This window comes from Gorilla gorilla, chromosome 20 (assembly GCF_029281585.2).
Source record: "Gorilla gorilla gorilla isolate KB3781 chromosome 20, NHGRI_mGorGor1-v2.1_pri, whole genome shotgun sequence".
Taxonomy (NCBI): domain Eukaryota; kingdom Metazoa; phylum Chordata; class Mammalia; order Primates; family Hominidae; genus Gorilla; species Gorilla gorilla.
In genome coordinates this window covers 21,811,085-21,836,835 of record NC_073244.2, presented here as the reverse complement: position 1 = coordinate 21,836,835, position 25,751 = coordinate 21,811,085, and the positions used below count along the sequence as shown (strand labels likewise).

The 25,751-nt window shown below is 50.0% G+C and overlaps 1 protein-coding gene across 3 annotated transcripts in view; it reads left to right on the top strand.

Annotated features, from left to right (window-relative positions):
• The window catches only part of AKAP8L (A-kinase anchoring protein 8 like), a 38,427-nt gene extending 12,749 nt beyond the window's left edge, over positions 1-25,678 (top strand). Inside the window, exons 3-15 of one of the 3 annotated variants that reach the window (XM_019015488.4) lie at positions 2,312-2,344; positions 2,639-2,696; positions 2,799-2,879; positions 4,751-5,204; positions 5,311-5,407; positions 5,490-5,560; positions 6,004-6,067; positions 6,952-7,060; positions 8,507-8,648; positions 8,737-8,842; positions 9,081-9,211; positions 25,116-25,211; positions 25,298-25,678. In XM_019015488.4, the coding sequence (XP_018871033.2) occupies positions 2,312-2,344; positions 2,639-2,696; positions 2,799-2,879; positions 4,751-5,204; positions 5,311-5,407; positions 5,490-5,560; positions 6,004-6,067; positions 6,952-7,060; positions 8,507-8,648; positions 8,737-8,842; positions 9,081-9,211; positions 25,116-25,211; positions 25,298-25,606 (1,751 nt within the window). In that variant the 3' untranslated portion in view covers positions 25,607-25,678. Of the gene's footprint in view, positions 1-2,311; positions 2,345-2,638; positions 2,880-4,750; positions 5,205-5,310; positions 5,408-5,489; positions 5,561-6,003; positions 6,068-6,951; positions 7,061-8,506; positions 8,649-8,736; positions 8,843-9,080; positions 9,212-23,682; positions 23,738-25,115; positions 25,212-25,297 lie in introns of all 3 variants that reach the window. The other 2 variants (XM_019015489.4, XM_004060197.5) reach the window with 2 other exon arrangements.
• The last annotated feature ends 73 nt before the right edge of the window (positions 25,679-25,751 follow it).

The following is a 25,751-nucleotide window of genomic DNA, read 5'->3' as shown; positions in this document are numbered from 1 at the left end:
TGATCTCATCCCTTCTGGGGATGGAAATGAGTTGGGGTGTTCTTTCAGAAAGGGCAGGTCTTGGGGAGTCCCTAAACGCCAGTCTAGATGAAGGCTTCCTCCTGAAGGGACCCAGCTGGGATGTCCATCAAGGAGTCTGGGTTGTTCCAGGCATAGCAAGTGGCTTGTAGTGAGTGTTTGCCTGGAGGGACTCCTGAGAGTTGCCCATCGTGGGAGGCCCTGCTTGTCCTTAAAACGTAAAGTGGTGTTCACGGAGTTGATGCTGCTTCCTTTCGTTGTGCCTCCTCACTCTGTTGTGGCAGATCCTCAGCAGGTGGAGCTTGCAGTGACCACGTTGTAGCCTCCCAAGCAGAGCCCTGATGGAGCTGCTTTTGCCTCCATATCCTATTTTCTTTTTATTTTCTTTCTTTCTTTCTTTTTTTTTTTTTGAGACAGAGTCTCGCTCGGTCGCCTAGCCTGTAGTGCAGTGGTGCAATCTTGGCTCGCTGCAACCTCCACCTCCCAGGTTCAAGTGATTCTCCTGCCTCAGCCTCCCAAGCATCTCAGACCATAGACGCGCACCACCACGCCTGGCTAATTTTTGTATTTTTAGTAGAGATGAGGTTTCACCATATTGGCCAGGCTGGTCTCGAACTCCTGACCTCGTAATCCACCCACCTTGGCCTCCCAAAGTTCTGGGATTACAGGCATGGGCCACCACGCCCAACTCCTATTTTCTTTAGAATAGCTAGTGCCCACTGTCCCTGGTACAAACAGTCACTTGGCCAGGTGTACAGTAGCTGCCTGGGCTACCTGTGTGTTGTTCAATTTTTTTTTTTTGAAATGGAGTTTCACCATGTCACCCAGGCTGGAGTGCAGTGGCGCGATCTCACCTCACTACAAACTCTGCCGCCTGGGTTCAAGCAATTCTTGTGCCTCAGCCTCCTGAGTAGCTGGGACTACAGGTGTGCACCACCACGCCTGGCTAATTTTTGTATTTTTGGTAGAGAAGGGGTTTCACCATGTTGGCCAGGCTGGTTTCAAACTCCTGACCTCAGGTGATCCACCCACCTCGACCTCCCGAAGTGCTGGGATTACAGGCGTGAGCCACTGCACCCAGCCTTGTGTGTTTTTTTTTATGTGGCTCTGCCAGCCTCTCTTGCCTGTTAGAATGGCTCCATTCTTTCCTCAGCTACCACTCCTGACTTACCCATGCTGCTCTCTGGCTGTTAGCATCTCTCTTACCAACAGGCACATCTCCATGCCTGAGCAGTGCCTGGGACTGCAAGCCTCTGTTCCCTGTGCTCAGGGGATACATAAACAAATGGATGAGAAGCCTCTGTTTTGGTTTCTCCAGCCCAAGAGTTTTTGTTTTGTGAGCTCTCTTGTTAAACATAGTGGTCATCAGCAGTTCCTCAGCTTCTCTCTGATTTCTTCCCATTCTTATTGTGCACTGGGTCGTGGAGGAACCCAAGTGCAGGACGACAGCCTGCCTGTTCTCTCTGGCTCATCTTTTCAGTTGACTTACACTCTTCCTGCTGTGGTCTGGCTTCTGCCACTTATTGCCCTGCTGTCTGTCTCACTGAGCTTCGGTCCCCTGCCCTGGGATGAGCATGTCCTCTGCGGGGCAGAGATGACATGGAATGGGAAACAACTGTTGGGTCTCACCAGAGACCCAGGGAAAGGGGTCACCTGCTCTGTGCCCTCCTTTGGGGAGGAACTGTGTGTTGACTCAGAGTTCCCAGGGGACTTTACACTTTGTCACTTCTCAGTAGCTTTATGTTACTGAAGGAATGAGGTTTTATCATGTGTTGTGATTGAATCCAGAGCATATTAAGTTGATAATCCAGATTGTTCTCTCTACAGCTTTTCTTAAGCGAGGGGTTGCTTCTTGGGCTTCTCTCACTGATGTGTTCCAGCACAGCCCAGTCAACAATTCAAGGGCTTGTTGGCCCTCCCTTTTAAGGCAGACTCTTGGGAGACTGGGGTTGGGTTTTCTGCTATAAACTGATTAGCACTTAGCTTGGGGTGTGGAGGTCACCTTCTAATTCTGGCTCTTAAAGGGAGGAGTATAGGAGCCAAGTTCCTTAGTTGAGAGTGTTGGGAACAGAAGGATCCTTAAATAACAGATGCTCAGAGCCACAGGCAGCCAGGCACCAGGAGAGCAAGTGGCCTGGGTCATTTGCACAGTGCTCGCAAGCTCAAGGCTTCTCGGTTAGGGGAGGTGCAGCCTGCTCTGACCATTCAGGTCCTGGGAATAATTGTGTGCGCCTGAATTATGGCCTTGTATTGTAAGCAAGTATAGATGTAACTGCCCTTTTACTTTTTGTAGGATATGGAACTTGGAACTCTGGGACAAATAGAGGCAAGTGTCATTCCTGTGATTGCTGTCCTGTCCCTTGGGGTTGTCCTGGCTGTGTTTCTCTGCTGCTGCCCCGCTTGGCCAAGGTTGGGAGTGGGGAGGGGGCATATTTCTGGGGTTACCTAGTCCTTAACAGGAGGCCCTCATCAGAATGACCAGGGCCCATCTAGCCTCAGCGGCTAGGGTCTTCTCTCTCTGTGACAGAAGATACCCTTGTATCTGTGTTTGTCTCTGTCTCTGTCTGCCTCCCCTCTGCCTGCCCCCACCATCTGTCTGTCTCTGTCTCCCTCACTGCAGGCTACGAGGGCTATGGCTATGGCTATGGCTATGGCCAGGATAACACCACCAACTATGGGTATGGTATGGCCACTTCACACTCTTGGGAAATGCCTAGCTCTGACACAAATGCAAACACTAGTGCCTCGGGTAGCGCCAGTGCCGATTCCGTTTTATCCAGAATTAACCAGCGCTTAGATATGGTGCCGCATTTGGAGACAGACATGATGCAAGGAGGCGTGTACAGCTCAGGTGGAGAAAGGTGAGTGGACACCTGCCTAGGGGTTGAGACTCTGCAGGGGCGGCTCCTGCCTGCTGCCCACTGCGTTTTCCCCTCTGAGTGCCCCTCTGTGTCTGCTTCCTCCCCCCTGCTTGGTGCTGCTGTGGCTCCCAGCAGGGTCCGTTGCACTTCCCGTCTCTGATTTGTGTCTCCTCTCACCCACCCTCAACCCCTGCTGCACTGCCTCTTGGTCAGCCTTTCCCAGCTTGCGGTGAGAGGAACAAGCCCAGATTGGGCAGACTTCACTGTGCCCTCAAAAACAGAGTGTTCAGCCGCCCCTCCCTCCGAGGACAGCCATTTGGAATTCTCTCGAGACTTTGCCTCCTGCGTGGTGTCAGGGCAGGACAGATGGAGTTTGGTGTGAAGGATGGGACGAGCGTTTGGGGCTGATCACTGCGAGCTGGGCCACCCCCACATAAGGGTCGGGGCAGGTGTGGGCATTTCCTGGTTACTCTCCTGTGCCTTACAAACATGTACCTGATGGAAGCACTCCTGTGAGGAACTGCTGCTGTCCTCATTTTGCAGGTGGGGATACAGAAGTGCAGGCAGGTCATACCCTGAAGGCACGCAGCAAGTACGTGGTGGGGCTGGGCCTCGCCTACCAGATCTGCCCTACTCCAAAGCATCATGCTGTGGGCATTTGTTATTAACTGAACTGGACTTGGCCCAGGAGTACTTATGCCCAGTGCGAGGCTTTGGTGAGGAGCGTGGGTGTATCTCTAGCATGGGATAGAGTGGAGCACCAGCTAACAGATGAGTGAGAGCCAAGAGTAAGGAGTTGCCTGGCTGAGCACTGACAGGGCCAAGCGAGGCCCCAGGGCTGTGGTGGCAGGGTGTGGAACAGGCACAAGGGGACTTGATGCCATGGGCTCTGTAACTCCTGGCCCAACAGCTGCAGCACTCAGAGCTGAGGGCTTGGCATGTGAGGCTTGGCCTTGCGTTGCTGCTATGCACCTTCTTACCACAGCCTGGAGCCTGGGATCGGGGTAAGCAGAGCAGCGGCAGCACCAACTGCTGCCCTTAGAGCTGCCGGTGCCTCTTGGTGGCCCAGGTTTAGGGAAGAGTGTGCAAGGGGAGCCCCTGTGCCTGTGAGGTGTGTGGGGTCCAGGCCTGTGGGGGTGTGGGCTGCGGGCTGCAGTCATGGTTAAAAGAGCTCTCTGCGGTGCCCTCTGTGTCCTGGGAGGAGGTCTGGCCTGCCTTCCCAGTTGCAATATAGGGTATATAGAATTTGGTGTCTGGCTCTGGGCTCCAGGGTTGATGTAATACAGCTCTTTTTCTTGTCCCTGGGCAAGCTCTCAGTGTCTTCCCTGGGAAATACTCCCCCTTTTGTCTCAGTTGTTTTGGTAATGAGGGACTTTGCAGAGTTTGAAGGTTCCCCAGCCATGAGGGACAAGAACAGTGTTTCCCATGGGTATCATCAGCCTCACTGGCTGCGCATTCATTGTGCTGGACCTGCCTGCATCCTGTAGGGTGCTGGGGTGCTCGGCCTTGCCCCGTGAGGAGCAGCCTTGGGCGTTGCAGCTCCCACAGATGGTGCACATGTTCCCAAAGGGCTGTGGAGCAGCTCTGACCCTTGTTGAGACTCACTGGACTAGAGCCTCCACCCCAGTTGTCAGTCCTTCAGTCCTTCTTAGGGTCCCCAAGCCAGTGTGTGGCTACATTCAAGTTTGGGGCAGTGGTGCCCCTATATCAGCTGAGAGGCTGGAACTCTTTAATTGGTATTTCTGAACATTGAGCCTCCCAACCAGGGCAGGGTGGGTGCTGGACTGGGAGATTGGGGAGGGCAGGAGCAGTTGCCTGGAGGTGAGGGATCCTGAGGGGCTCCACCTGATGCTCACCCCATGCCTCTGCAGGTATGACTCTTATGAGTCCTGCGACTCGAGGGCTGTCCTGAGTGAGCGCGACCTGTACCGGTCAGGCTATGACTACAGCGAGCTTGACCCTGAGATGGAAATGGCCTATGAGGGCCAATACGATGCCTACCGCGACCAGTTCCGCATGCGTGGCAACGACACCTTCGGTCCCAGGGCGCAGGGCTGGGCCCGGGATGCCCGGAGCGGCCGGCCAATGGCCTCAGGCTATGGGCGCATGTGGGAAGACCCCATGGGGGCCCGGGGCCAGTGCATGTCTGGTGCCTCTCGGCTGCCCTCCCTCTTCTCCCAGAACATCATCCCCGAGTACGGCATGTTCCAGGGCATGCGAGGTGGGGGCGCCTTCCCGGGCGGCTCCCGCTTTGGTTTCGGGTTTGGCAATGGCATGAAGCAGATGAGGCGGACCTGGAAGACCTGGACCACAGCCGACTTCCGAGTGAGTGGAGGCAGCCTTCCCCTCTGGGAAGCTTAGTTCCCACTGGGGCGGAGCTAAGGGCCGGGTGCCTTGCACCCTGACACGGCTTCCCCCCCTTATGACCCAGACCAAGAAGAAGAAGAGAAAGCAGGGCGGCAGTCCTGACGAGCCAGATAGCAAAGCCACCCGCACGGACTGCTCGGACAACAGCGACTCAGACAATGGTGAGCCGACTAGGTGGTACTGGGCGGCTGCCCCCTGCCTCCGGGAACTCCTGGGTTAAGCTTACCTCCTTTTCCCTTTCAGATGAGGGCACCGAGGGGGAAGCCACAGAGGGCCTTGAAGGCACCGAGGCTGTGGAGAAGGGCTCCAGAGTGGTAAGTGGCTCTGGCTGGGCATTTTCTGTCTGCAGGCGGGGCGAGCTGGCCTAAAGAGTGGTGCTCTCCCTGGGGGCCAGAGGCAGTGCTGTGTCAGCTCTGCGTGCATGGTGACCAGCGTGGGGAGGCAGTGTGGTCTGGCAGAAAGCACAGGCTGCCTAGCTGGAGGCACAGTTTCCTTGTTGGAAAATGGGATGAGCCCCCTGTGCACCAGGTAGTGGGAGGATGTGAGGTTTCTGGCATATAGCCGGGCCTTGTCATTTAAAGCCATTGTAAATAACTGGGCTACTCTGGGCCACCCTGCCTATAGGATAGCCCTGCTCTGTCTATGGAGCAAGCAGCTGTTTTACTATATACCGTTGCTCTAATAAACTTGGTTTCTTTAAAAAAAAAAAATAATAAATAAGGGCACCTGTTTTAAAGTTGGAATTTGAAATTGTTAGGACGGAGAGGACGAGGAGGGAAAAGAGGATGGGAGAGAAGAAGGCAAAGAGGATCCAGAGAAGGGTGAGTTTTCCTGGGGTGCCTGGTGCTAGGGCGGCTCTTCCAGGGGCTCACAGTGGGAGGGACCCAGCTGAGGGCAGGGTTGTGGCAGACATGCGGCCAGTTGGGGACCTCCCTTGTGGGCCCGGGTGTGCGCTGGCAGGGGGCTTTCTTTTCGCCACCTCCACCCCCTTCCCACTCTTCCTCCTCCTTCCCAGGCAGAGGCTGTGGATGGTGGTGACCCCTGCCTAGCACATTGGTTTTGCCTTCAGATGGGGGCAGCTAGTAAAAGTGTGGGGAACCCCAGGCACGCCCCCTGCCCTCGGTCCCTCAGTAACGCGCAGTTCCAAGTCCTCAGTGGCTGGTGTCCGATCTGGGACCCTCGGTGCAGTTTTTACGGCTCTGGTGTGCGTGTCCTCTCCCTTAGCGCCTCTCCAGCCCCTGTTGGGATTCCGTGTCCCCCCACCTGAGTGATGAGCGCCAGCAGGTACCTAACAGCAAATCCAGCGTCAGCCCACTGTTGCCGCGGTGCCCGGTTGGGGGTGGGCAGGGCCATGTGAGCAGCCTCCCTGCATCCCACCACCTGGCCCCTCTGAACATGTGGCAGTGTCCCCACAAAGATACCCCCTCTTTGCTTTCCAGCCTCCTCCTGGCCCACTGCACAGAGAGCATGGGTGTCCTGGAGAGTGGAGGGGTCATCGCCTGGCCCCCACTCCTTGGGGCCTAGGCCAAACCCACTCCTTGCACAGCCCAGGATACCCAGCCCTGCTCATGGCCAGAGGCCTTGCTTGGACAGCTATTCTCGATGGACCCTCTGGAGTGGACAGTGGGTGATTCAGCCAGAGGCCGCAGGGCCTGCCCTGTCCTGGCAGAGCCAAATTGGTGACAGTGCCCATCTGCTCCCACAGGGGCCCTAACCACCCAGGATGAGAATGGCCAGACCAAGCGCAAGTTGCAGGCAGGCAAGAAGAGTCAGGACAAGCAGAAAAAGCGGCAGCGAGACCGCATGGTGGAAAGGTAACCAGCTTCCCTCCACCCCTCTGCCTCTGCCTCGCTGTGGGGCTGCCGCCAGGAGAGCAGGGCCATAGCTCTGCCAGCTCGCCGCCCTCTGGCCTCCCTTGGGAGCCGCCACCTGCTCGGCCGTGCATGGACCCTGCTTCCCGCCAGGCCCAGCTCCCAAGGCCTGACTCATCCCCTGCCCCTCTGCGGCCGCCTGGCGACCGCTGGCGTCTGTGGGCCGAGACCTGACACCGCTCGGCACCGTTGCTCAGAAGCTCTGGCGCTAGGTCACTCGGCGCACGAACCCCAAGGTGCACTGGGGGCCTGATGCCCCTGAGGGAGGGGGCCAGCTCATCAGAGACTCAAGGTCCAAGGCGCCTGTGCCGCCCCAGCTAGCTGCCAAGAGGCCACCACCGTGCCCAGGAGAGATGGCAGCACCTGTGGGCTGTGGCAGCCTCGGGCCTGCCTTCTGCCCTGCCCGCCGGCCCTGTCAGGCCGGGCCTGTCTGCGGCTGAGCCCTTCACGCCCCTTGGTCGGGTCTGTCTGCCCTCAGGGCTCCCGCACTGGCGCTTGCCTCCTCCGCCTCAGACTCTTGCTCTTGCTGGACCTTCCTCAGCCTCGCCGGCGCCCGGCCCCTGGGCTCTCCAGACAAAGCTGACCCCGTGGCCCAGATAAGGACGTCCGGCAGAGGTAGGGACCCGCCCCGAGGTCTCGGTGGCGGCTGGCCTCCTCCGCCCCTTGCCACGGCGGCCTGCTCCGGCCCAGGCCCCAGACCCCGGGCTTCTACTGTGGACACCAGGCCCAGACAGAGCACCTCGCCCAGGTGACTCCAGGCTGCCCTCTGGCAGGCCGGGCGGGCGCCCTCCTTCCAGCTCAGACTGGTCTCTTCTTGGAAGAGGAAGATGAGGCAGCAGGTGCCCAGGTCTGCTGCCTCCCATCCCTCCCGACACCACCCCCAAGCATTCTGAGCAGAGGATGGGCTGGGCCTTTGAGTCCCCCTGATCCCAGAAGGAAGATGCAGCACCTTTTCGGGCCCTGCCTCGGGACTGCGTACTCCACTCTGCACCTCAGGGCCACCTGGCTCACGCCAGGGCATCCTTCCTTCCGGTCCCCACCTGGGCCAAGTGCACACGCTCCTGCCCAGCCTTGGTAGCGAGGCCCTCCAGCAACTTTCCAGCGACTCGTTGCCTGTTGCAGCAGCTGCTGTCTCAGGCTTCAGCCTCCTGCCTGTGGGAAGGAAGAGCTCCTCCCCTGTCCCCTACGTTGCAGTAACTGCAGCCTGCAGACTTTCTGGCCCTTTCTACTCCCAACCCCACTGGTCCCAGCCTGTCCCTCTGCTGGGACCGTACTTCAGAGGCCCATGAGCAAGGCCTGTTTCAGGGCTTGTGTCTGGGTTGGGTGAGGCGGCAGCACTATCCCCTGGGACACTTGCAGCCTCAGCCCCTCGTTTCCTTCCTGTGGCAGGATCCAGTTTGTGTGTTCTCTGTGCAAATACCGGACCTTCTATGAGGACGAGATGGCCAGCCATCTTGACAGCAAGTTCCACAAGGAACACTTTAAGTACGTAGGCACCAAGCTCCCTAAGCAGACGGCTGACTTTCTGCAGGTGAGCCTTGGAGTAACACAGCCGCTCTTAGTTTCTTGGACCCCTGAGAACATAAGGCGGCCCACATGAACCTTTATATTCCTTGCAGGAGTACGTCACCAACAAGACCAAGAAGACAGAGGAGCTCCGAAAAACTGTGGAGGACCTTGATGGCCTCATCCAGCAAATCTACAGAGACCAGGATCTGACCCAGGGTGAGGAGATTTTCAGCCCACTCCCACCAGGCAAGGCCTCAGCCTGCCCTCCTGATTCTCGGTGCAGTGTCAGGACACCCTTCTGTTCCCCCAGGGAAGGTCAGGAGACCAGCCTCGGCTCAGGCCCAGGTGGAAGTGGCAGGGCGAGTTGAGGAGGAGCTGGCGTGGTTTTTTCTCAAACACCTGGGTCTATCTTAGGCACCTGGGCCCAGTGGTGACTCCCTCCTCCCCACTACAGAAATTGCCATGGAGCATTTTGTGAAGAAGGTGGAGGCAGCCCATTGTGCAGCCTGCGACCTCTTCATTCCCATGCAGTTTGGGATCATCCAGAAGCATCTGAAGACCATGGATCACAACCGGAACCGCAGGGTGAGTGGCCACAGTGCTCTCCCTCTGTCCTGTGGGTAGATTGAGTGAGGCCTGTGGGGAGGTTGTGCAGTTGGAACCTCTGCCAGCCCGTGAGGGACTGCAGTGGAGGCAGGAGGAGGTAGATAGGGACATTTCCAGCTCAGTGCAGGCAGCACAGCTACAGAGAGAGGGGTGAGAGATGGGGACTCTGCCTGGGAGAAGGTGACATATTCTGTGGGATATGGGGACCTCCATGTTCATAGGGGCCAGCGCCAGATTAGGTTCAGAAACCAAATGGAGATGATACAGTGCAAGTGTTGCTGGAGGAGGGGGTTGGGCTTGAGGCTCAGGAGAGCTGCACTGAGAGGCCTGGGCTTGTTCCTGTAGGCAGTAAAGTTTCAAGTGTGGGATTAACAGGTTAGAGTTGGTGTTGAACTAGAGACTTCAGGCCTGCATCTGGGTGGGGCGGTGGGGGCCAAGGAGGAGCTCCTGCAGTCTCCAGACGAGAGGAGACCCCACCTTGGGAGTGAAGGGGAGAAGAGCCGTTGAAGGAAGGGAGCCGGGGGCTGGCATGTGGGAGTGATCAGAAGCCTGGGGTGACTCTGGTTTCTGACTTGGGGAACTGGGAGGACAGCGGTGCTGCCAAGATTGTCAGGGAGCAGGGAGCAGGGAGCAGTAGGGAAGTGTGTTGTGCGGCATGGAGAACATAAGGCAAGAGAATGAGCAAATTCTGTCTCATTTTCCAGCGTTACTCCAGTGCCTAGCATGGAAGCCAGAGTAGGTGTTTTTTGATTGAATGGATGACATGCTGTGTTGCAGGTGGGGGTGAAGGGGCTGTGTATCGGCAGAGAGCAAAGAGGCCCAGGACCAGGTCTGGTCCAAAGAGGGGCTTGGCCGTCTTCACCCTGGAGGAGGGTGGTGGGGTTTTTGAACAGATGTTCACATCCAAGGTGAGCGTGGGAAACAGCATTTCTCCACCTTTTTCCATGCTCATCACAATTCCTCTCTGGTCTTTTTCGGTGTGATGATTCTGAACGGTGGACAGGGTCAGGGGTCTCTCTGGTTGCAGAGACTCAGGATTGGGAAATGCCACCAAGAGTTCTGCGAAGAAAAGGAAAGTGTCAGTTGGCTTTGGCAACAGAGAAGCTTTAGGGAACTTGCCAAAAACAGATTCTTATGCTAGGAACTAGTAGGGGTTAGAAGACTGCAGAGGTTGGAAACTATATGTCATTAATGAAAGTTGGAAAATCTGGCCGGGCGTGGTGGCTCACGCGTGTAATCCCAGCACTTTGGGAGGCTAAGGTGGGCAGATGACGAGGTCAAGAGATGGAGACCTTCCTGGCCAACATGGTGAAACCCTGTCTGTACTAAAAATACAAAAATTAGCTGGGCGTGATGGCGGGCACTGTAATCCCAGCTACTCGGGAGGCCGAGGCAGAAGAATCGCTTGAACCCAGGAGGCAGAAGTAGCAGTGAGCCGAGATTGCGCCACTGCATTCTAGCCTGGCGACAGAGCAAGACTCATCTCAAAAACAAAACAAAACAAAACGAAAAAACCAAAACAATGGGCACGGCACTTTGGGAGGCCAAGGTGGGCGGATCACGAGGTCAGGAGATCGAGACCATCCTGGCTAACATGGTGAAACCCGTCTCTACTAAAAATACAAAAACAAAATTAGCCAGGCGTGGTGGCAGGTGCATGTAGTCCCAGCTACTCAGGAGGCTGAGGTAGGAGAATGGCGTGAACCCAGGAGGCAGAGCTTGCAGTAAGCCAAGATCGTGCCACTGCACTTCAGCCTGGGCGACAGAGCGAGACTCTGTCTCAAAAAAAAAAAAGTTGGAAAATACGGGGGAGGTGATAGCAAAATATAAACTCAAAATTGATCCTAAAAGAAGTTAAAAAAAAAAAGAACAAGCCATAGCAGCTGGTACCGTAGAGAGGTTTGGAAGGATGATGAAAGATATTTAGAAGACACCCAGAAGTCACTGGTTTACAGAGATAATTTGAATACAGTCTGAATACTGTATTTTTTAGAATTCTAGACTGTAGAGATTAATGGAAAGCTTCTAATTATTATTGTTATCTTTGGTAACAGCTTTACTGAGATAGAATCACATACTGTACAATTCACGCATTTAAAGTATACAATTCAGTAGTCTTTGGGCCGGGCGTGGTGGCTCATGCCTGCAATCCCAGCACTTTGGGAAGCCAAGGCGGGAGGATCGCTTGAGGCTAGGAGTTCAAGGTTACAGTAAGTTATGATTGCACCACCACAGTCCAGACTGGGCAACAGAGCAAGACCCTGTCTCTAAAAAAACCAAACAAATGAAAAAAAAAAAAACAATTCATTGGTTTTTCATGTATTCACAGAATTCTGCAGTCATCAACCAGTCGATTACAGAATATTTTCATCACCTCAAAAAGAAACCCTTTAGCTATCAGCCCCCCCCCCCAACCTCTTGTCCTCCTCCAGCCTTAGGCAGCTACTAATCTGTCTCTCTCTATTTGCTTGTTCTAGACTCTTCATATAAACAGAATCACATAATATGTGGTCTTCTGTGATTGGCTTCTTTCACTAAGCATGATGTTTTTGGGGTCCAGCCACATTGTAGCATGTATCAGAACTTCATTCCTTCATATGGCTTCATATTATTCCATTGTGTAGATAGATGTGGCACATTTTGTTTATTCATCTTTTTGGGTGTTTGGGTTGTTTTCACCTTTTGGCTATTATGAATAATGCTCTTAGAAACATTATTGTGCAAGTTTTTACGTGGACATATGTTTTCATTTTTCTTGAGTATATGACTAGGACTGGAATGTCTTGATCAAATAGTAACACTTTAACTTGTGAGGGAAGCACCAGACTATTTTCCAAAGTGACTGTGTACCATTTTACATTTCCACCAGCAACATATAAGGGTCCTGATTTTTTCACATACTCACCAACACTTAGTTTCTGACTTTTTTTTTGTTTTTTTTTGAGATGGAGATTCGCTCTTCTTGCCCAGGCTGGAGTGCAATGGCACAATCTCGGCTCACCACAACCTCTGCCTCCCGGGTCCAAGCAATTCTCCTAGCTGGGATTACAGGCATGTGCCACCACGCCTGGCTAATTTTGTATTTTTAGTAGAGACGGGGTTTCTCCATGTTGGTCAGTCTGGTCGCGAACTCCCGACCTCAGGTGATCCCCGTCTTGGCCTCCTAAAGTGGTGGGATTACAGGCATGAGCCACCGCGCCCGGCATTTTCTGACTTTTTGATCTAGTCATCCTAGTGGGTGGGAAGTAGTATCTCAATGTGGTTTTGATTTGTATAGCCCTGATGACTGACTAGTGGCATCTTTTCATGGGCTGGTTGGCCATTTTTGTATCTTTGGAGAAATGTCTATTCAAGTTCTTTGTGCATTTTTTAATTGTGTTGTCTTTTGTAGAGTTCTTTTTGTAAAGTCCCATATTTGATATGAGTTACAAATATTTTCACCCATTCTGTGGGTTTTTTCACCTTCTTGATGTGTCCTTTGTAGCACAATAGTTTTAATTTTTATAAAGTCCAATTTTCTTTTATTGCTTATGCTTTGGGTGTCATAACTAAGAATCTATTGATAAATCCAAGGTCACGAAGATTTACCCCTGTGTTTTCTTCTAAGAATTTTATGGTTTTAGCTTTTGCAGTTAGGTCTTTGTTCCATTTGAGTTAATTTATTTATATCGTATGAGGTAAGGGTCTAACTTTATTTTTTGCATCTAGATATTAAGTTGTTCCGGCACCATTTGAAAAAGAAATGAAAGAGACTGTTTTCCCCCCGTTGAATGATCTTGGCATCTTTGTTGAAAGTCAGTTGACCATAGCTATTAAGTCTTCTAATCCATGAATATGGGATGTCTTTTCATTTACTGAGCTCTAGTAAATGAATTAATTTCTTTCAAATGTTTTGTAGTTTTCAGGGTGTAAGCTTTGTTCTTTATTGTTAAGATTTTTTTTTTTTTTTTTTGAGACAGAGTTTTGCTCTTGTTGCCCAGGCTGGAATGCAGTGGTGCCATCTTGGCTCACTGCAACCTCCGCCTCCTGGGTTCAGGCAATTCTCCTGTCTCAGGTTCCTGAGTAGCTGGGATTACAGGCACGCACCACCACGCCCAGCTAATTTTTTGTATTTTTGGTAGAGACAGGGTTTCACCATGTTGGCGAGGCTGGTCTTGAACTCCTGACCTCTGGGGATCCACCCACCTCAGCCTCCCAAAGTGCTGGGATTACAGGCATGAGCCACCAGGCCCGGCCTGTTAAGATTTTTTATAAGTATTTTATTCTTTCTGTTACTATTATAAATGGAATTGTTTTCTTGATATTTTTGGATTTTTTTTGCATGTGTATAAAAATACTTTTTTTTTTTTATTCTTGAAATAGGGTCTCACTCTGTTGCCTAGGCTGGAGTGCAGTGGCACCATCATGACTCACTACAGCCTCCAACCTCCTGGGCTCAGGTAATCCTCCCACCTCAGCCTCCCAAGTAGCTGGGACTACAGGCATGTGCCACTATGCCCAGCTAATTTTTGTATTTTTTGTAGAGACAGGGTTTCACCATGTTGCCCAGGCTGGTTTCAAACTCCTGGGCTCAAGCAGTCCTCCTGCCTCAGCTTCCCAAAGTGCTGGGATTATAGGCGTGAGCCACTGTGCTCAGCCAATATATTGATATTATACCCTACAACCTCACTGAACTATTCGTTTTTAATATTTCATAATTTTAATAATATTTCAGCTATGGCTAGGCATTATAGTTCATACCTGTAATCCAAACACTTTAGGAGGTGAAGGTGGGAGGATTGCTTCATTCCAAGAGTTTGAGACCAGCATGGGCAACATAGTGAGACCCTGTCTGTATAAAAGAAACAAGTTAGCCAGGTGTGGCGGCAAGTGCATGTAGTCCCCGCTATGCAGGAGGCTGAGGTAAGAGGATGGCTTGAGCCTATGAAGTTGAGGTTGCAGTGAGCTATGATCCTACCATGCACTCCAGCATGAGTGACAGAGCAAGACCCTGTCTCTAAAAAATAAAAACATAAGGCTGGGCGCAGTGGCTCATGCCTGTAATCCCAACACTTTGGGAGGCTGAGGTTGGAGATCACGAGGTCAGGAGATCCAGACCATCCTGGCTAATGTGGTGAAACCCCGTCTCTACTAAAAATACAAAAAATTAGCCAGGTGTGGTGGCGGGTGCCTGTAGTCCCAGCTACTTGGGAGGCTGAGGCAGGAGAATGGTGTGAACCCAGGAGGCGGAGGTTGCAGTGAGCTGAGATCGCACCACTGCACTCCAGCCTGGGAGACAGCGAGATTCCATCTCAAAAAATAAATAAATAAAATAAAATAAAAATAAAAACATAGAATAATGTTTATTCTAATAGTTTTTAGTGGATTTCTTTTTTTTTTTTTTTTTTTTTTTTTTTGAGACAGAGTCTCACTCTGTCACCCTGGCTGGAGTGCAGTGGTGCAATCTCGGCACACTGCAACCTCCGCCTCCCAGGTTCACGCCATTCTCCTGCCTCAGCTTCCCAAGTAGCTGGGATTACAGGTGCCCGCCACCACGCGCAGCTAATTTTTTGTATTTTTAGTAGAGATGGGGTTTCACCATGTTAGCTAGGATGGTCTCAATCTCCTGCTCATGATCCACCCGCCTCGGCCTCCCAAAGTGCTGGGATTACAGGCATGAGCCACTGCGCCCAACCTAGTTTTTAGTGGATTTCTTAGGGGTTTCTTTGTACAACATCAGTCATCTGCAAATAGAGTTAGTTTTACTTCTCCTTTCCAATCTAGATGCACTTTATTTCTTTTTCTTGCCTAATTGCCCTGGTTAGAATCTCCAATACAGTATTGAATAGAAGTGGTGAGAATGGATGTCCTCATCTTTCTGATCTTACAGGGAAAGCACCAGTCTTTACCATTAAGTGCGATGTCAGCTGTGGGTTTTTCATAGGTGCCCTTGATTGAGTTGAAGACGTTCCCTTCTAGTCCTCTTAAGTGTTTTATCTTAAAATGGTGTTGGACTTTGTCAAATGCTTTTTCTGCCTCTGTTGAGGTGATCATGTGGCTTTTGTCTTTAATTGTGTTGTTACAGTATGTTACATTATTTTATTTGGATATAAAACACCCTTGTGTCCCAGGGATATATCCTGCTTGGTCATAGTGTGTAATTATGTTTATATATTAGATTGGTTTTGCTGCTATTTTGTTGAGAATTTTTGCATCTATATTCATAAAAGATAATAGTCTGTAGTGTTTTGGTGATATATTTGTCTGGCTTGGGTATCAGGTTAATTAATACTGGCCTCATACAGTTGTCATTTTTCTTCCTTTTCTGGTTTCTTGGAAAAGTTTGTGAAGAACTAGTATATACTAGTATTAATTCTTCAAGTGCTTCGTAGAATTTGCTTATGAAGCCATCTAGGCCTGGCTTTTGTTAACTAGATTTTTTTTTTTTTTTTTTTTGAGACAGGGTCTCACTCTGTCACCTAGGCTGGAGTGCAATGGTGTAATCTCGGCTCACTGCAACCTCCACCTCTCAGGCTCAGGCGATCCTCACACCTCAGCCTCCCAAATAGCAGGGACTAAAGGCATGTGTGTCATCATGCCCGGCTAGTTTTGGTAGTTTTTTGTAGAGACGAGGTTTTGTCATGTTACCCAGGCTGGTATCAAATTCCTGGACTCAAGCGATCTGCCTGCCTTGGCCTCCCAAAGTGCTGGGATTATAGGCATGAGCCACTGTGCCCAGCCTGTTAACTAGTTTTTTTTATTATTATTAATAATTCAGTCTCCACTTGTTATAGGGTATATTCAGATATTCTGGGTTTTTTTTTAAGTCATTTTTAGTAATTTGTGTCTGTCTACAGAGTTCCCTTTTTTGATTAAAAAAAAAAAAATAGAGACAGGGTCTCGCCACTACAGGAGTGAGCCACCGTGCCCCGCTGAGAAGTCAGCTTTTAACCTAATATTGGGGTTTCCTTGTGATGATTTGTTTTGTCTTGCTGCTTTCAAGATTTTTCCCATGTCTTTGACTCTTGGCACCTTCATTATGTCTTTGTGCATCTCTCTGTGTTTATTCTACGTGGAGTTTGTTGGGCTGCTTTTTTGTTTCTTGAGACGGAGTCTTGGTCTGTGGCCAGGCTGGAGTGCAGTGGCACAATCTCAGCTCACTGCAACCTCTGCCTCCCAGGTTCAAGTGATTCCCCTGCCTCTGCCTTCTGAGTAGCTGGGATTACAGGTGCACACCACCATACCCGGCTAATTTTTTATATTTTAGTAGAGATGGGGTTTCACCATCTTGGCCAGGATGGTCTCGATCTCCTGACCTCATGATCTGCCCGCCTCAGCCTCCCAAAGTGCTGGGATTACAGGCGTGAGCCACCACGCCCGGCCTGAGCTGCTTTGATGTATAGATTACAGGTTTCATCAACCTTCCAAAGCTTTCAGCCATTGTTTCTTCAAGTATTTTGTTTTCCTACTCCTTTCTCTCTTTCCTCTTCTAATGCTCATTACCCGTATGTTGGATCACTTAATAGTGTGCCATGGTTGTCTGAGACTGTTCATTTTACCTCACTTTTTTCCCTCTTCTGCAGATTGTATAATCTCTTTTGATACACAAGTTCACTAATTCTTTTCTTTTGTGATGGAGTCTCGCTCTGTTGCCTAGGCTGGAGTGCAGTGGCGCCATCTCTGCACACTGCAAGCTCCGCCTCCTGGGTTCACACCATTCTCCTGCCTCAGCCTCCCAAGTAGCTGGGGACTATAGGTGCCCACCACCACGCCCGGCTAATTTTTTGTAATTTTTTTTTTTTTTTTTTTAGTAGAGATGGGGTTTCACCGTGTTAGCCAAGATGGTCTCCATCTCTTGACTTTGTGGTCCGCCTGCCTCGGCCTCCCTAAGTGCTGGGATTATAGGCGTGAGCCACCGAGCTCCGCCAAGTTCACTCTTTTTTAGAGATGGAGTCTAGCTCTGTCGCCCAGGGTGGAGTGCAGTGGCGCGATCTCCGCTCGCTGCAAGCTCCGCCTCCCAGGTTCACGCCATTCTCCTGCCTCAGCCTCCGGAGTAGCTGGGACTACAGGCGCCCGCCACCACGCCCGGCTAATTTTTTTGTATTTTTAGTAGAGATGGGGTTTCACCATGTTAGCCAGGATGGTCTCGATCTCCTGACCTCATGATCTGCCCGCCTCGGCCTCCCAAAGTGCTGGGATTACAGGCGTGAGCCACCGCACCCGCCCAAGTTCACTAATTCTTAAGTTCAAATCTGTTGAGTCCTTCAAATGGATTTTTGGTGTCCGTTATTGTACTTTTCAGCTCTAAGATTTACCATTTTATTATTATCATTTCTATCTCTGTGTTTAAATTGTTTCATGAGACAGTGTCATTATACCTTCTTCTACTTGAGTTTTCTTTAAACCTATTTACAATTGCTACTTTAAAATGTTTGTTGAATTTGACATCTGTTCACTGTCACAGGAGTTTCTATTGTCTGCTTTTTCATCTGTGCCTGGGTCAGAGTTTCCTTTGGATGTCTCATAATTTTTCACTGTTAACTAGACATCTTAGATAATTTGTTGTGGCAACTCTGGGCACTGATCCCCCACCCACCCTCCCAGGGTCTTGTTACTGTATTTGCTTGTCTATTTGTTTAGTGACTAGCTAGATTTTTTTAGTTAGGTCTCTTTCATCCTCACACAGTATGAAACTGGTGGTGTGTCTTGGAGGGAGGAAGCCATGGGCTCGCTCTTTTTCCCAGACCATACTCAGCTGTTAAACTCTACCAATTGCTGGCTGATTGCTTTATTGTTTTCAACAATGTTTTGGGGCATAGATTGCTGCCCAATCTGATCCAATTAAATTTGGGCTCCTTTATAGGGATTTTTTTCCCCTCCCCTCCCCGCCCCCTCTCCCAGACAAGAGTCTTGCTCTGTTGCCCAGGCTGGAATGCAGTGGCGCGATCTTGGCTTGCTGCAACCTCCACCTCTCAGGTTCAAGCAATTCTCCTGCCTCAGCCTCCCGAGTAGCTGGGATTACAGGCATGTGCTACCACGCCCGGCAAATTTTTGTATTCTTAGTAGAGACGGGGTTTCACCATGTTGGCCAGGCTGGTCTCGAACTCTTGACCTTGTGAGCCACCCACCTCAGCCTCACAAGGTGCTGGGATTACAGGCGTCAGCCACTACGCCAGGCCCAACAGGGATGGTTTTTGAGGTGGTTGTTTGAGATTTATTCTGAACCCAGGGAGTCTGTTCTTAGCTATTTCACTGGTCCTTGTCTCTTTGGTAACCTAGTTAGCCTATGGGTTAGCTAATACCACTGTCAAATCTAGCGGTCCTTCTTTTTTATGGCTGTGTGGTGGGGGAAAAAAAAAGGACAAAGCTATCAGTGTGTAACTCCAATAAATATTCAGAAAGAAAAAAAAAAGCTATCAATGTCCTTTTAATTTTTTTTCTCCCTAGTCTCCATTGTTTTTGAGAGAGGCCCTAGTCTTGCACTTCCCAACACTCTTGCCAGTGAAGTCAGTCAGTTCCTTTGAGATTGGGAGTTTACTGATTTAAGGCCCTGCTCTCACTGTGGGCAGAATCTCTGAGCCAAGGCTCTGGGGATGGAGACAATGGAGTACCTCTCTCTGAGTGACTCTGCCACTTTAGGAGAGACATGGGAGGAGGTACAGTAGGCTGTAGCCTCCGGTCTTGGTTTGCCTTTCCTGGCATGGGACCTCCGCTTTATGAACAAGCCATGGGTATGTGAGCCCTTATATTCTTAGTGTGCCATGCCCAGGGTCAAGCCTCCATTCCACGTGTGTGTGGCTGGGTAGAAGATAGGAACCATTCCCTCTCAGCTATGCTTGTCTAGAACTTAGCCTCATCAGCAGGTAGCTGGGGGCGGGATGAGAGATACTGACATCCGGCTGGGTACAGTGGCTCACGCCTGTAAACCCAGCACTTTGGGAGGCCAAGGTGGGCAGATCACCTGAGGTCAGGAGTTCAAGACCAGCCTGGACAACATCGTGAAACCCCATCTTTACTAAAAATACAAAAATTAGCCGGGCTTGGTGGCGGGCACTTGTAATCCCAGCTACTCGGAAGGCTGAGGCAGGAGAATTGTTTGAACCCGGGAAGTAGAGGTTGCAGTGAGCCGATATCACGCCATTGCACTCCAGCCTGGGCAACCAAGAGTGAAACTCCATCTCAGAAAAATAGATGCTGACATTCTGTTCCTCCTGGGAGGATATCATACCCCTTAACTGAGATGAGCTGGGTAGATGCAGGCAGACCTTTCTTCTTGGCTGTACTGTCTGGAGTGGAGTTTCCATCACACTAAGCTAGGGGAGGCAGGGATGCAATAGGTTGTGTTTCAGACATCACAACTCTTCATGGAACTGAGTTTTAGTAGCTTTTCCTCATTAAATCTTTCTCATAGGGCTGTATGTCCTTAGGAACATTTTCAGAGACTTTAAATGGTTGTTTTTTAATACTTTTCATCAGTTTCACTAGGGAGTGTTCCAGGGAACGCCTCAGACTGCTATGCTAGAAGTCTGTCCTCTCAATATTTAGGAAGCTTCTTAAACCTTAATTCCAAAATTCTGATAAAGATGATACCAAAATGAAACTGTAGATTAGTTTACTATTATTAAAGATATGAAAGTGGGCTGGATTGGCCGGGTGCGGTGGCTCATGCCTGTAATCCCAGCACTTTGGGAGGCCGAGGCAGGCGGATCACGAGGTCAGGAGATCAAGACCATCTTGGCTAACACGGTGAAACCCCATCTCTACTAAAAATACAAAAAATTAGCCGGGCGTAGTGACGGGCGCCTGTAGTCCCAGCTACTCAAGAGGCTGAGGCAGGAGAATGGTGTGAACCCAGGAGGCGGAGGTTGCAGTGAGCCGAGATCGCGCCACTGCACTCAGCCTGGGCAACAGAGTGAGACTCCTTCTCAAAAAAAAAAAAAAAGAAAGAAAGCTGGCTGGATATAGTGGCTTATACCTGTAATCCCAGCACTTGGGGAGACTGAGGTGGGAGGATCATTTGAGCCCAGGAGTTCAAGACCAACCTGGGCAACATAGTGAGACCCTGTGTCTATAAAATTAAAAATAAAAAAATTAGCAAGGTACTGGGGCCTGTGGTCCCAGCTACTTGGGAGGCTGAGGTGGGAGGATCACCTGAGCCCAGGAGGTTGAGGCTGCAGTGAGCTGTGATCATGCCACTGCATTCCAGCCGGGGCAACAGAGCAAGACTCTGTCTCAAAAAAATAAATAAAATAAAGTGCTAAATAAAATATTAGTAACTATCAATCTAGTGGTGATCCCTATGTATGATACATTATAAGTAAGGTTTGTTTCTGGAATGGAGGGATAGTTCCCTAAGAAATCTAGCAACAGTTGCCGGGCGCGGTGGCTCACGCCTGTAATCCCAGCACTTTGGGAGGCCGAGGTGGGTGGATCACGAGGTCAGGAGATCGAGACCATCCTGGCTAACACGGTGAAACCCCATCTCTACTAAAAATACAAAAAATTAGCCAGACGTGGTGGCGGGCGCCTGTAGTCCCAGCTACTCGGGAGGCTGAGGCAAGAGAATGGCATGAACCTGGGAGGCAGAGCTTGCAGTGAGCTGATATCGCGCCACTGCACTCCAGCCTGGGCGACAAAGCGAGACTCCGTCTCAAAAACAAAAACAAAAAATCTAGCAATATTATTGGTATAATGCAAACTCTCTTTATGTGCAAATAATGTGATTATGCTCTTAGAAAAGCTGAATGATCCCAGCAAAATGTTCTTAGAATTAATAGAATTTGGTAAGGGGATGGGATTCAAAATAGCATACAAAAAGTAGTAGTGTTTCTCTATTCTAGTATTAACCAGTTAGAAATTTAAATGGAAAAAAAAAACTACTTAAAATAACCACAGAATGTATGAAATAGCTAAGAATACAGATTTAAGAAGAAAGACTTGAGGGCCAGGCATGGTGGCTCATGCCTGTAATCCCAGCACTTTGGGGAGGCCGAGGCGGGTGGATTGCCTGAGGTCAGGAGTTTGAGACCAGCCTGGCCAACATAATGAAACCCTGTCTCTACTAAAATACAAAAAATTAGCTGGGCGTGGTGGTGGGCGCCTGTAATCTCAGCTACTCGGGGGGCTGAGGCAGGAGAATCGCTTGACCTGGGAGGCGGAGGTTGCAGTGAGCCAAGATCGCGCCATTGCACTCCAGCCTGGGCAACAAGAGCAAAACTCCGTCTCAAAAAAAAAAAACAGGGAGGGAAGAAGAAAGGCTTGAGATCTTTAAGAACTGCAAATACTCCAAGGATATGAAATAAGACCTTAGCCGGGCACGGTGGCTCACGCCTGTAATCCCAGCACTTTGGGAGGCGGAGGCAGGTGAATCACTAAGTCAGGAGTTCAAGACCAGCCTGGCCAAGATGGTGAAACCCTGTCTCTACTAAAAATACAAAAAATTAGCCAGGTGGGGTGGTGGGCGCCTATAATCTCAGCTACTTGGGAGGCTGAAGCAGAGAATTGCTTGAACCTTGGAGGCGGAGGTTGCAGTGAGCTGAGATCATGCCACTGCATTTCAGCCTGAGCAACAGAGCGAGACTCCATCTCAAAAGAAAAAAGAAATAGACCTTAATGAATGGAGGAATGTTCTGTGTTCTTAAATAGGCAATTTAATAGTGAAACAAAACAAAAACCAGTTCTCTCCAAATTAATATAGACAGCACATTTCTAGTCAAAAATATCAGTCGGGGAGTAGGACTGAATGAAATGAAATTATTTTAAAGTTTTACATTGTAAAATTCAGTCTAACAATAGCTGAGAGATCGATTTCAGAAATACTAAAACTTACTACAAAGCTGCTGCAATTAAAAAACAAAAAAAGTGATATTAGCACAGTAATGAAACAGTGGAACCAGAATAGAGAGTCTAGCAAAAGATCTCAGTATATTTCAGACTTAGTAATTTGTTAAAGTTAGTACAGATATTTTATCTGAAACCTTAGGGCCAGAAGCCTCAGAATTAATTTTTCAGCTTCAGAAAGCCAATAAGCAAGGCTGGGCGCAGTGGCTCACACCTGCAATCCCAGCACTTTGGGAGGCTTAGGTGGGATTGCTTGAGCCCAGGAGTTCCTGACCATAGTGAGATCTCGTCTCTACAAAAAATAAAAAATTAGCCAGGCATGGTGGTGAGTGCCTATAGTCCCAGCTACTCAAGAGGCTAGCATGGGAAGATCACTTGAGCCCAGGAGTTTGAGGCTGCAGTGAGCCGTGATCACACAATGGCAGTGCAGCCTGGGCAACAGAGTGAGACTCCTATCTCTAAAATAAAATAAAAAGAAAGACAATATGGTATTAGCACTAACCTCTCCAACAGGATCTGGGGAAAGCGCCTTGTAGTTGAGTCACAAATAATTCTTCACATGACTTACATATAAATGAAAAATGTAATGTCAGTTCACATTTAGCCACTAAATGAATTTTGGGGGAAGACTTGTTTTCTAGAGCCTTTTGGATTTCCAGTTTATAGATAAGGGATGGTACACCTATATGCCAATTTGGTAGGGAAATAAATGGTGTGTTTTGTACATTTCTGGAAAAGAAAATTTTGGACCCTCTACCTCATAACATATACAGATTGAGTTCATCCGTCATCTGAAAATCCGAAATGCTCCGAAATCCAAAACTTTTTTCTTTAAGAAAAAAGAATTGAGTCTTGCCATGTTGTGCAGGATGGAGTGCAGTGGCTGGTCACAAGTGAAATCATTGCACACTATAGCCTTGAACTCCTGAACTCGAGCAATCCTCCTGCATCAGCCTCATGAGAGTAGCTGAGACTACAGGCACGAGACACTGTGCCCAGTAAAATCTGACTTTTTCAGCACAGACATGACAAAGTAAATGCTCATTGAAGCATTTCAGATTTTGGGTTTTTGGAGTAGGGATGCTCAACTGGTAAGTATAATGCAAATCAAAATCTGAAAGACTTCTGGTCATAAGCACTTTGGATAAGGGATACTCAATCTGTATCAAATTCTAGAAAATTTGGCTGGGCGTGGTGGCTCACGCCTGTAATCACAGCACTTTGGGAAGCCGAGATGGGTGGAGGTCCTGAGCTCAGGAGCTCAAGACCGGTCTGGGCAACATAGGAAAACCCTGTATCTACTAAAAATACAAAAAAGTAGCTGGGTGTGGTGGTGCGTGCCTGTAGTCCTAGCTACTCAGGAGGCTGAGGCATGTGAATTGCCTAAACCTGGGAGGCGGAGGTTGCAGTGAACTGAGAGCCCCTGCACTCCAGCCTGGGCAACAGAGCGAGACTGTCTAAAAAAAAAGAAAATTTAAATGTGAAAAATAAAAACCAAGATCAGAAAATAGTTAGAAAATTATAAACTGTGGGCGGGTGTTCCAGTGTGCTTACCAGAGCACTCACTCGCTGGTGGGCAGGGAAATGCCGTGGGAGGCAGCAGCACAGATTCTTCTGTCTTTTATCCACAGCAAAAATACCCAACAGTGACAACATCCAGTGCTGATGGGCAGGCAGGAGGACCAGGTCATTATTTTAACACAGGTGGAAGAAGCATGACTTGCAAATGTTCTGCAGTTAATTGGGCACTATCACTTTGAAACCAAACCTGGTTAGAATGAAAAGCACCAGCATGGAACTGTACAAGTTTATTCTGGTGTTGCTGGGTTATTGTGGAGAAGATCTGGAAGCAACATAAATGTGCCTCACTTGGGAGAATTTATGGTGTGGTTATCTGGGCATCTAGAACCAGGAGGATAAACTGTTGGCAAGTGAGAGTCACTGGGGGAACGGTCTATAGTAGTATCCTAATTGTGTATCTTTAGTTTATTGTGAGCATGTATGATGTCTGTTAATATTTTCCTCCAGTAGTAGAGAAAACGTGCTAAGGAAAAAAAATGAAGATGGAGAGAGTAGAAACAGCAAGTGAGAAGGCTTTCTGAAACATGTAAATGGAGTGGGAAGGACTCAATGGGCTCTCCCACCCCACCAAAAATATCCTTCTTTTACCTTATGGTTTTTATAATGATCAAAGTGAGATTTGCCTGTACTCCCACCATGAGGAGATGGCCCAGCATATTGATGGAAATCCTTCCAGACAAAATGGCTCTGGCATGCTCTGCAGACAGTACTATATTATACACCTTTCTTATGCCAGTGCAGAGATGAGCCCGATTTGAAGGGCTGCATGATGTTCTTTTGAATGTACGATTTATTTAACCTCTTCTGCACTGAGGAACGTTTAGGTGTTTTCCCATTTTTCACCACTACAATCAGTGTGCACGCATGTTTCCAGTTCTTAAATTTAGGATACGTTCTGGGAAGGGATTAATGAGACGGATTTTTACTTTTCATACATTCTGTCAAACTGCTTTCCAAAAAATACGGAAACAGTTGATCCTCCCACCAGCAGAGAAGAGTCTCTTCACCCTTGCATGACTGGGAATAATTCTTCATTCTTGGAATTCTGTGGGTTAAAAAAGACGTTTCATTAAATATCTGTTCCTGTTTTTATATCTTCCCCGTTGGCCCCAAAGTGCTCCTTGCCTATTAGCCTAGTTGGCACCTTGTTACAGGTTGCACCTTTGGCTCTTAGTTTCTTAATTGTTCACTGCTTATAGCTTTTTTGTAAGCAAATCAGATTTCTGTAATACAGCCGTAAAGATAGAGATATATAGATCTGTATTTTTATTTACCTACAGTAAGTGTGGTGTGGAAGGAGAGGGAATTTGAACAAAGATCAGATAGGTTGTGGTTCCATGCTTGTGGAGTGGCCCTCCGTTGGTGGGGCTGGAAGTGCGTGGGTGCGGGGGCGGGGTGGGGTCCCTCTAAGCTGGCAGGGTCGGGGCAGAAACTTGTAGGGCACTCAGAGCAGCCTCTCCAGCTCCTTCTGCCCTGCCCGCAGCTCATGATGGAGCAGTCCAAGAAGTCCTCCCTCATGGTGGCCCGCAGTATTCTCAACAACAAGCTCATCAGCAAGAAGCTGGAGCGCTACCTGAAGGTGAGGCGCTGGTCCGGGCCTGCCCTGTCCCCAGCTTAGTCCCCGCCTGTGCTCCCTCCCTTCAGTGTCCGCGCCCCTCCCCACAGGGCGAGAACCCTTTCACCGACAGCCCCGAGGAGGAGAAGGAGCAGGAGGAGGCTGAGGGCGGTGCCCTGGACGAGGGGGCGCAGGGCGAAGCGGCAGGGGTCTCGGAGGGCGCAGAGGGCGTGCCGGCGCAGCCTCCCGTGCCCCCAGAGCCAGCCCCCGGGGCCGTGTCGCCGCCACCGCCGCCGCCCCCAGAGGAGGAGGAGGAGGGCGCCGTGCCCTTGCTGGGAGGGGCGCTGCAACGCCAGATCCGCGGCATCCCGGGCCTCGACGTGGAGGACGACGAGGAGGGCGGCGGGGGCGCCCCGTGACCCGAGCTCGGGGCGGGCGGGGCCCGCGAGGCCGAAGCTGGAAGCCAAACTTAATAAAGTTTTCCCATCCCACCTCCGGGTTTCTCTGTTACTGTGCCGCGTGGGCGGGGTGCGCATGCGCGCGGGCCGGGCCGTCGGGAACCGC